At 43.6% G+C, this 11,391-nt stretch overlaps 1 protein-coding gene across 1 annotated transcript in view; it reads right to left on the bottom strand.

Annotated features, from left to right (window-relative positions):
- Window positions 1-5,322: 5,322 nt before the first annotated feature.
- Esr1 (estrogen receptor 1) overlaps window positions 5,323-11,391 on the bottom strand; it is a 262,421-nt gene continuing 256,352 nt past the window's right edge. Inside the window, exon 9 of the mRNA XM_028890217.2 lies at window positions 5,323-9,750. Within this exon, the coding sequence (XP_028746050.1) occupies window positions 9,516-9,750 (235 nt within the window). The 3' untranslated portion in view covers window positions 5,323-9,515. The remainder of the gene's footprint in view (window positions 9,751-11,391) is intronic.

Raw genomic sequence — 11,391 nt, 5'->3', positions numbered from 1 at the left:
TATCAGAATCTTTCAAGGCACTTTAAAAATTTAGAATTCCAGGCCACGTTTCCAAACAATCAAATTCTGCACACCAGGGATCTGTGTTTGTTTGAAATTACTTTGTCATTTTCCAGAAGAATAGATAGTTGTCCCCAAACTAATCAAGAACAAAACACAGATGCCTCCTGTCCCTACAGTCTTTTGTAGCAACCTGGGTGTCACTCTGCAGGGGGCTTCTTGGATGAATTACCCTGCACATTTAGTATCTAATATAATGCAACTATTTCATCCTCTTTTTGAAATTTCATGTATTGCCATTATGTGTATGTGTGTATGATTATTACATTGTATTTCATGTATTACACTCTGTGTGTGTGTGTGTGTGTGTGTGTGTGTATGCACACCACAGCGCATGTGTGGAGGTCGGAGGGCAGGTCTGTGAAGTTGGTTCTCTCTTTCCACCTTAGGTGGCTCCCAGGGATTTGATCAGGCCTTTGGCTCATCACGTGCCTTTGCTTTCTGAGTAATGTCTATTGGCCCTACTTTTACATGACATTGATTTCTATGCATGATGGGTTAGCAAAGATGCCTACTCTATATTATTACACTCAAACAAGATCTAAAATAGTTTGTGTCATAGAATTCCAAGTCTATAGACAAGTGCTCTCTCTGTGTGTGTGTGTGTGTGTGTGTGTGTGTGTGTGTGTGTGTGTGTGTGTGTGTTGTTCATTGCACAATACAAGGAAGCCAGAACAGACACAGTTAGGGTAAAAGGCTTGGCACTGTGACTGAACTCACACACAGAAAAACACACTTATATGCTTTTATAATTTAAATTTGACAGGGAGTATAATTTGGTTTTCAAATCCAAGTTGCTGTTATGACGATGACAAGTTGAAAAGACAATGGAAGAGACATCTTTATTCCCATATTAGGAGGGATTTGATTTGTTTCTCAATTATAAGAAACTTCTTAATACACTCCAAATAAACGGTGACAGGCCATCTATTAAAAGTTGCAAAATTCTAACGATTGTTCCAGGTGGTCGCCGGGATGCTTGGTTAGTTTCAAGGCATTCACATACAGTAGGTGAACACGATGGGTTTGGGATAGGGAGGCTCACTGACCTCAATCCCTGAAGAAGTATCCTGGAAGAGACGTCACCCAGTCAGAAACATGGAACTTGTTAAATTCCAACCACCAACCAATGTTGGCTGATAGAAGGTGAAACCAAGCCAGGAAAGGCAGCATGTTGCCCACAAACCCCAGTACAATCACTATGGAAGGAGCAGAAATGCTGGAAGTGGCCCAGAAGTCACCAACAGCATCTCCTGGTGCCTTTCTTTCTGAATAAGGGCACTGAACACTGAGCCTGCTTTAGCCTAGGGCTCTGGTCCTACACTGCCAGCTAGTGAACAACCTCCTCATGATTGCCTGGCTTTGATGGGCTTGATTCCTTCCATAACTCCCCTGACCTAACCCTAATCGGAGTGAGGGAACTGACTGGGGAATGAATGATTTAGATTTTGATAAAGCCTGCCCAAGACCTAGAGAAAGTGCTACCTACCTATAGCGTATTCTATGAAGCCCAGACACTTCCTACTCATGTAATAACTAGGAAATTACTTAGCCTTTCTGCTCTTCAGCCTCCTCCTCTGTAAAATGGGATAATAACAGTTTGCTTTGAGGGGTAATTGCCCTAATGTACCTGGTGTGTCAGGACATGCAAGACGCATGCCAGGTGGCAGTCTTGAGTCTTATTATTGTTTCCTTTAGTTTCGAATTGATTTTGATAATGGCTACCGGGCTGGGGGACACTGGATCTTTCCACTCGTAGATATATTTTTTAAAAAATATTTATTACTATTATCTTTTGTGTGTGTGTGTGTGTGTGTGTGTGTGTGTGTGTGTGTGTGTGTACCACATCCATGCCCAGTCCTGGAGGAGACCAGAAGAGGGAATCAGATTCTCTGAAACTGTAGTTTAAGCATTCAAGGATGAATTCTTTCTTTAAGGGTTGTTGGGGTGTGATTTGAAATAATAATTTATAAGTCACTCAATTTTGTAATCCATCCTCCTTGGGAAACATTTACAAACTCCTTGTCTGGAACTGAGACAACTCAATCACTAATGTGTGAGTACCTGAGTTCAATTCCAGGACCCACTTCAAAAGCTACCTGTGGTCATATACTCTTGTAATCCCAGCAAATAGAAAGGCAGAGGCAGGCAGATGCCTTGGGCTCACTGGCAAGCCAGCCTACTCTATCCTGCGAGTTCCGGGTCTCAGTGAGAGACTCTGACTCTAAAACAAGTTGGTTGACCGTCATGAGGAACAACACCCAAATTTGACCTCTGACCTCCACAGGCACATTACTGGGACCTACTGCAAATGTACCCTACACACACATGTGCACCTCCATACCCCCACCCCACACGCACAGATGCAAAATTTAAAAAAAAAAAATAGAATCTCCATTTGGCACTTCAACCTTTCCCTCCAATTAAAGAAAATGTTCCCCAGACTGTGACTCAGCCTCAGAAGCCCATCTACTCGGGGCCGGGCATCCCAGAGGGAAGGGGATGACCCTGCAGAAGTGACCCAGCTTCCGCAGCCCTGCTGCTAACGGCCTGCACTTGCCTGTCCTCCCTGCCTTCAGCCTGTGGTCCGAGGCCCTAGGTGGTCAATCATGTTCTTTCTGCTTATAAATGTGGAAATACTCGGGGCATTTTACGGCTTTCAACTCCACTGAGTCTGAATCTAATTTGAGAATTCCATCAGCCCATAAAAGACGTTTACCAGCTCACAAACCTTTCACTGGCTAGGCCCGGAGTGGTTGACATCTCAATGAAAAGGCAGCTGGTGACAGGTTGGAGTATGGCAGGGAGACCTAGGAGCACACAGTGCATGTGCACACTCCCCAGGCCCCTGTCTGTCCCACGGGTGCTGGCACTTGGCAAAAGCCCAAAGTTAGCCACTTGGTGATGCTTGCTCGGCTCCCAGTCTGGCTAGACCACTGATGCTATCATCCCCACTTTCAATCTTAAGAAAATGTTTGCCAAATGCTACTTCGCCTTCGTCTTCTTTTTTCACAGTTACCTAACTACAGCAGAAGCGAGATTGTCTTGTCTTTGCTACACAGATGCCCAGTGCCATAGCCATGACTGGATCTAGACAGGGCCGCTGAGCCTGGCCCTGGGACAGTCAGATTCTGAAAGAGGCCCTGATGTGGCATGAAGTCTGAACTCTCCGTCTTCAAGATGTGGGACACTGGTGGAAACAGTCCCTCCTGGGATACTGAACCAGAGGGAAAAAAACTGGTCACCTGCTGCTTTTTCCTGGGGCAGGCAGGAAGACAGCAGGGACAAACCCAGAAATCAGAAGTGCTGGCACCAAGTGCAAGGGGCAGCATGCTTGCTTGTCAGGATTTCCTATCCTAAGGCCATCAGGTCACAGAGAGCTGTCTCTCCGCACAGCATTTAGCCTCCTGCCCACAGTGGCACAGTTTTGTTTTATTTTGTTTTTTTGAAGGATTATGTTTTGCCTTCAAAGTTCATCAATGTTTTCTTTGTACTCATAAACATAAAAGCCTGTCTAAATGCAAAATCCACAGTCCATGTGTACTCTCAGTGGGCCCTAGGGAGCATCAAGGGACCACTTTCTGTCACTCCAGCCTACGTTCAGGAAGACTCATCCCGCATCTGCCATTCCCTAGATCTGTGACCTTGGGAAAGTCACAAAGCTGTGTTAAGCCTTAGTTTCCTCACCTGCAGAGTCAGAACCACTGCATTTTTATTGTCAGGGGAGAGCTGTAAAGAAGACCAGGAGACAGGGAAGGAAGCAGAGGGTCATACACAATGAACGGAAGCTTTGTGTAGGAGAGTGTGTGCTATTTTACTCTCAGGGTAGAAAGGAAAGCCCAATGTGTTTCCAACAGGAGGAGAATTTCTTCCCATAGTGCTGTGCTCACTCCCTGTCTGTTCCACGCAAAGCACCTCCTGTGACAGAGAATTCTTCCCACCTTTCCCTTCCACCAGGTATCCTAGACAACCTGTAGATAGACAGTTCCAGTAGAAAATCTCTCTCTTGAATGACATCCATCCCTTTTTCTTACCTCTATTAATTCTGCAGGAATCACTTGTATCCCATTGAGAGCCACCATGGACATGAACTTGAAAGTAATTCCTTAGCATACATAAGCCACATAGTGGAAGACTCGGAAATGTTGTCTTGTCTGAGTCATACATTCTGTGTTTCCAGAAAAGCAGATCTGAACATGGCAATCCTGAGTTTAAATGAGGCCCCAAACCTTAAAAAGAAATCTTGGGAATTGGTCTTAAGCCAGTGTGTGAGCTGAATCAACTCTCAGCCAGGGCTGCGATCAGGGGCACTGACAAGTGACCTTATAAGGCTGTGCGGTTCTCATGGGATCCCAGTTAGTTCCCTGGCAGGAAGGTTACTGTAGCAGAGCCAGACTGGCCTCTTCAAGCTCTCTGCTTCTCTGGCTCACCACGTGATCCTTCTTGCCTTCACTCCCACTATGACAAGCGTCCACCCTGATGCTTTTGACCCACATTCCACCACACTGTTCAGACTCTCTGCCTTCAGAACCGTGAGCTAAGTAAATTGTACTTCGCTAGTTACTGGACTTCAAGTATTTTGTTGTGGCAATGCAAAGTGAGCAGGTCCAACATTTTTCAAGTCAAGAAACTGGGGCACGCAGTATGTAACTGCCCAAGGTCACCCATCCAGTGGAAGAATTAAGGTTTCACTTAAGCAAGCCTGCTCCAGAGTGTGTTCGTACATGGTGTTGCCTTTCAGGGCGCCAGAATCTCCTCTCCCCCTCTCATGAGGTAAATCATAGAGATGCCATAGAAAAGGAATCTCGTAGGTAACTCTGAGATGGAAAGGGAATCATAAAGTGGAAACCGGGCCTAGCATGGATCAGTCACCTTGTTTCACCTTCACAACAGGGGAGAGATTTTTGAGGCAATTATTCCCATGCCAGTGCATGCATTCATTCATTTATCCATTTATAATAACTTCTCTGAGGCTCTCTCTTAATGAATACCTCGCACAATCCTCACAACCATCCCATGCAAACTATGTTGATTGATTGACAGTGTGATACTAACACGTGCACACTACAGAGCTCTGAACTGAGGGTGAGTCACCCAAATACCTGTATCCCTATCCCTACCTGGTGCCAGGTAAATGGGAAGGTCTTGGACATTTCGACTCACTGTGATCTCTACGGCTCCTTGAATCTTTTTTTTATTTTCTCATGCTCAGCAATGAACTATTAGCAAGAAATAAAGCATTAAAAAAAAAAAAGCACAACCTATTGCCTTTAGTTTATTTTTTTTTATTTGAACATCAAATACATTGAGAAGATGGTTTACAGGTGCTTGAGCATCCCACTGGATTCTTTACTGGTTCAAGGTGCAAAAGAGGCTTACAAGTGTGTTTCCTTAAACAAAGCAAAGCTGCAACAAAACAGGATCACATCAATAGTAGTGTGCATCAGTAGCAGAGTGTATTTAGTCCATCAAGCACAATTGGACATCTGTGCCTTTCCTCAGAAAACAAGAGCTCTACACTGAAGAATATGTAGTGCACAAAAAGCATTGTTTGTAAGCTGTGTAAGAACATAAACTGGCATAATGTCACTTATTAATTCAAGTCTCTATGACCAATGACCTCTCCGTGAATGCAAAGGGGTCCATGTCTTAGGCACCTGCTCATGGGACTGTGTGTTATATTTCCAGGGTGCACAGCTCTGTACAAAGACACTAAAGATGGGTTTGGAACATGGCAGCATTTACATATCTTAAAATTTCAGGCACATTTGGATGCAAAAGAAAGAAAAAAAAGCGAACAGAAATTTATCTCAAATCTCTGACAGTGCAAAATTGAAGTTCCATAATTGAGACAACAACCACTTAGAAAACAAGTTTACAGGACTTTAAATGAGACCATACCTTAATTTAAATGGAAAAGAGAGGAAGCTAGAAATAGAGCACACTCACACTAATGAAAGGATGGCTGTTTGGGACCATGGTTAGATTCGTTTGCTCCAGTTGAAAGGGAGTCCATTTTCATGGAGTTAATCTAGGAAGTGTATGCTGGATCAACCTCCCAAGACTTGCACCAAAGAGAATCATGGTTGCCTTGTGAGCTACTGTATGACTCTATTTGCCTTTCAAAAGACTTAGGTTCCCCAAGCAGATCTGACTGTGAATATTAGACATTACTATGGTCCTAGTGATCGTTCTCAGTATCCACAGTACAACTCAGAGTTGCAAAGTATGAATAGGAAGAGATTTGTCATTGACTTCACGCAGGGATATGGGTAACTCCAAACCCATGGCTGGAGTCAAAGACCTTTTCAATGTGTAAGACTTTGAAGTCTGGACACCACAGTGTAATTAAAAGGAAATTATTAATAAGTCACTTGTTCAGCCCTCCCCCTACAAAGACAAAAGATATGTCATGGAAAAAGCATATCTGCAATGTTCTCAGGGAAATCTGTCAAAGATGGCACTTCTTTGGGGACTGGATTTTGTCACTTACATTGATAGGGTCTTCTCTTTGGACGACCAGAATCAAATCAGCAGGCGAAGCAATGGCTAAAGGAAACTCAGGCAGACCCCTTGCTGGATTATTCTTTGGATTTTACTGCTGCCTCCACACTCTTCCTCAGAATTCAAGCCAACATTTTGGAAATGGCTACCCATGGAGCTACTTATTATTTCATTACAGTGCAGATAGAAAGGAAATTCTGAAACCTGGAGCGCAGTCAAGGTGCCAGAGTACTCTCTGTACTCTCTATCACCATTTCCCCCATTCTTCCAGTTCCCAGATCTACGTTCCCACCTCATCCCAACTCTAGACAGATCATGGCATTCCAATTTTAAATTGCCTCCAGGTGGAAGAAACGTACAGACAGGTATGACTCTCTGGCATGTCCCCAATGCCCCAACACAACAGCAGCTGAAATATGTCAGCTGCTCAGAATTGGCACTTCAGATAAGGGTAAAAAGAGATTTCCAAACATTATTTGAAACTTGTGGGCTAATACTTCAGCTGTCTGGTGTTCTCTGCCTATTTCAAATGTGTTATCATAACATGAATACAAACACAGTCGATGGATAATGCAAAACCCTCCACTAGAGTATTGTTTGGATTTAGCTGGTATTACATCATCTAAAGTCCTAGAAGTTTTTTTTTATATTTTTGTTTTTATTTTTGTAAAAGAAAAATCTCAGTATAAACATTAAAAAGAACCCACTGACCCATTAGCTACTGTCCAAAAATATTACTACTGATATTTTGGTAAAAGCAAAATTAGCTGCCCTGAATAATTTTCCTTATCAGGCATAATCTCTGCTACATAAGATTGTCTATCATTCAACATCCAACAATAGGCATACAGATTAGTGCTATTTTGTCTACTGTGGATACAAAAGTTGATATGAAATGTGATCTTCATTTAAATGAAAATCACCAGGCTTTAGGTATTAATAACTGCATACATGACATGGTAGCTTGAAAAGTCTACAAAAAACCTAAATATTTTTCCCTTGGTATTTGCAGTGTTAAAACCCAGTCAAATTAAAACTCAGAACAGAACTATTACATTCAATTGTCTGATAAACGAGCAATTCAATTTCAAAAAAATATATATTATACTATATAAGGTGCTTTTAAACAAATACAAACAAATGAATTATGTCCTTAAACATATTCTTAAAGCAGATACATAAAATTGTCCCAGAATTTGATGCACAAATAGGAAAAATTAAAAAAAGGAGAAAAAACAATGGCCCTCCCAGTTTCCCAGTTCTTTGGTAGTCACTTAACCGGGAGGCCAGAAATGAATGGAACCCACCATTCCAAAGAGGACAGACCAAGAGAAACCTAGCCATTCACCTGGCTTGTTGGCTAACACATCACAGCTCGATGGAGTTCGAATTATGGATCATGAAGTCAGGGAAGGAAACCAAACTTTCATTTTGATTAAGAACAGGAAATAATCCTTAGTTTCACTAGAGAGGCCAACACCCCAGGGGGGCGTGGGTGACTGTGGCTAGGGTAGGCCTTTCTTTTCATCCCCTTGGTCAAACGACTCTCATGGCCCAATTCTGGCCTCAGTCTCTGCCTTATGAAGTTTAAGAACATGAGCTGTGGAGAGGGATGAATTTTCCTCCCCAGGGCCACACCAGCTGGTTTGGGGATGAGTTCCAAATAGACAAGGACACTCTAATCTGAGCAACCCCTCATCAGCCTGAGTCATGGGTGCTCCAAGACCTTGCCCCCATGCCTCCCTCAAGCTTCTGGACGATCTGAAGGAACACAGATATCTACCGTCGACTCATCAGATCAGGCCCATACCTAGAATGAAAAGGCCACCAGCCAGTGGATCCGAGGGCAGCTCCACTGTGTGTTGCTGTGAAGGACACTCCAGGGAAGCTGCTGCCTATGGCTGGGTCTTTCTGCACATTTCTCCTTCTTGTTCAGACTCCTTTTGAGTCACAGTCATTGTACATTTATTATGTGCTCTCCACTCAAGAATAAAACTAAGTAAAACAAAAGGCATAGTCAGAGTATAGGTTCGTTGTAACTGCCCTTGGTTGCTCTACAAGGGGACAGACAATTCAGGGCAGCTCACATGGGGAGGAGACAAGGAGAGCGCCCTCTGCTGATGAATGCTAGACTCACCAACGCAGGTACCCAAGCCGCCTTTACTGCAAACCCCAGGGGCAGAAGGGTAATTATAAAATGAAAATCAAATAAGATCCAAACACCCTATAGCCCTCATGTCAGGGTGTTAACTGAAACTGACTTACTGGTTCCCACAAGCCGTGGAAAGAAAGAACTATCTAGAACCCATGACCTGTGTACAGTGTTCAGCAGTTGACACTTTAGAAGCTGGAAGGTGCAGTGTATTAAGTTGACAGGGTCTTGACAACAGGGGCCGGGGTGGGGTGGGGGGCTTCCTTCCCTGTGTGCATCTTGTATTCCTATAGGGGCTCAATAGTTCCCTTTAATCAAGTCAAATGTTGCTATAGGAATACAAGAGGGTACATTACGGAACCCATGAGATAGCTTTCTCGAAGGCTTCAATTAAAGGAGCCACTTCAAAGTCTTTGCTGAGGCTTACTCTTGGAGCCATATACAAAGTGCTTATCGGAGGTGAAATGTCAACTCTCTAGGCTTGGGTCTCAACTAGTAGCTTCAATGCAGTCATCTCAATTTGGTCATGAAGACTACAGGAATCCTCAGACTTAGCGATGTAGCAAAGGGGGAAACAGCTGTTACCAAGAATTAGCCCTGGAATCCCTTTTGGCTGTTCCCAACAGAAGACATGCCACTAAGAACTGAGCAAGCAAATGAATGGTCACTCATACTAGAAAGCCACTGGTGGCGGACGCATGCCAGAGTGTATGCAGGAGACAGAATTCTGCTAAAGTGATACATAACATGGGGAAAATGCTGCAGGGATTCTCCGAGCCTTGGGGGAGCCTGGGAGCTCTCAGATTGTGTTGGGAAAACCCTCTGCTTCTGGGGGGATGTAGTAGGTTTGTAAGGAATGTGCTGAAGTGGAGCTGGCGGTGGTCAGCTGGCTCTGGCTGGGCTCCTCTGGGGAGACCCCCATGCGACTGGCTGGGGCATGGAGGCGGTGAGCATCCAACATCTCCAGCAGCAGGTCATAGAGGGGTACAACGTTCTTGCATTTCATGTTGTAGAGATGCTCCATGCCTTTGTTACTGGAGAAGGAATAAAGAGGGAAGCAGGTTAGACCACAGCTGAACTCCAGGATGGCTGAAATTTCTCCGAAGATGAACTAAGAGAAACTCCAAAGGCACTTGTGACCCAATCTTTCTACCTATAAGGGATTCATCTTAGGATGGCATCTGTCAAGGCCAAAGGGCTTGAGAGACTCAGGCTGGGACTTATGCCCATGTATTTTCATTTCCTCATCCCAACCCCCACAATCATATTCTTCCTCTATGAATTTTCCTCTTTATGATGGTTAATGTTGAATGTCAACATGACAAGCTCTAGATATCTGTGGATGTCGATGAAGTCATTTCTAAATTGCATTAATTTAGGTTAGAAGACCCACCCTAACTTTGTAAGCATCATTCTATGGTTCGGGGTACTTGCCTACATTTTTCAATGGCCTCCTATAATATTCAGATTAAAATCAAATTTTCTATCCAGGCTCACTGGGGATCAAATGACCTGCACTCACCTCCCTCACAGAGAACACTGTATCTGTCATCCTGAACTGACTAACTCTCTGTCACTGGTCTTTGACGGAACTAAGACCCACAGAGACCTAGAAAATCTGAACAATCTGTTCCCTTTTCCTGGGTGCATTTCATGGAACCTTCAAAGGCCTTTGGTGACGAAGACACCTTTGTTGCCTCATGGCAATGGTTCAGCCCCTATTGCTCAGGTGTTTCCTTCCACATCATCTTTCTTCTACCACAGTCCAGAACAATAAACACTGCTCACAACAAGGAACAAGAGAGAAAATAGGAAGACAAAAGTGTGGGCAAATGGCCTTTCTCTTTTCTCTTGTCCCTCTTTGCTCTCTCAGGCAGGTAGGCAGTGGAGGCAGGAAGCCATAATTCTTTCATGGCTTGAAATTTTCTTTTATAAGAAGTATGGACTTGGGTGTGATGGAGCATGCCTATAATCCTAGTGCTTGGAAGCAGGGTAGGGTAAAAACTATAAATTCAAGGCTAGCCTAAGTTATGTGGTATTGTCCAGGCTAGCTTCAACTCTACAATCAGAACATATTTCAAAATAACCAAAACTAGAACAAAATAAAATAGACTATAGCAATGTAGATCATAGACATAACAAAGAGAATGTTCTAATAATACTTATATCTGTGGTGGTAACAAGCTAGCTCAGGTTTGAGCAGTGCCACAAAACACATGACAACCATCAAGAACTGAAATCTAACCTCCATCACATGTTTAAGTGTTATTTTGTTTTTGTTTTGCCTTTTAATTTAAAGCACTGCTGACATTAAGCGCCCCAGCTCTGTCACTGTGTTTCTCCTACAGCCTAATGAATCACATTTACAGTCTGATCAAATCTGGCATTAAATTATTTATGTTACCACCCTAACACATGGTTCGGGCCAAGCTAACCCAACAAGAATTCCGCAATTCAGATTGGCTGCAGGGAGGCGATCTGTACAAAAGTCAGTATTTTATATTAGGCATGTGTGCCTGTATGGACTGTCACAGAGAGAGCAGAGAGAGGCTCAAAGCCTTCAGTAAAATATTCACTTCGCGTTTGTATTTCACAGTTACAAAGCTCTCTGCCACGCCCCCTGCATCACATTGTCAGCACAACCAGCCATGGCTGGCATGTCTTGCGAAGGTATT

This window comes from Peromyscus leucopus, chromosome 8a (assembly GCF_004664715.2).
Source record: "Peromyscus leucopus breed LL Stock chromosome 8a, UCI_PerLeu_2.1, whole genome shotgun sequence".
In the NCBI taxonomy this organism is placed as follows: domain Eukaryota; kingdom Metazoa; phylum Chordata; class Mammalia; order Rodentia; family Cricetidae; genus Peromyscus; species Peromyscus leucopus.
Note: the sequence above shows the minus strand (reverse complement) of the source record. Positions and strands in the feature narration are given on the sequence as shown.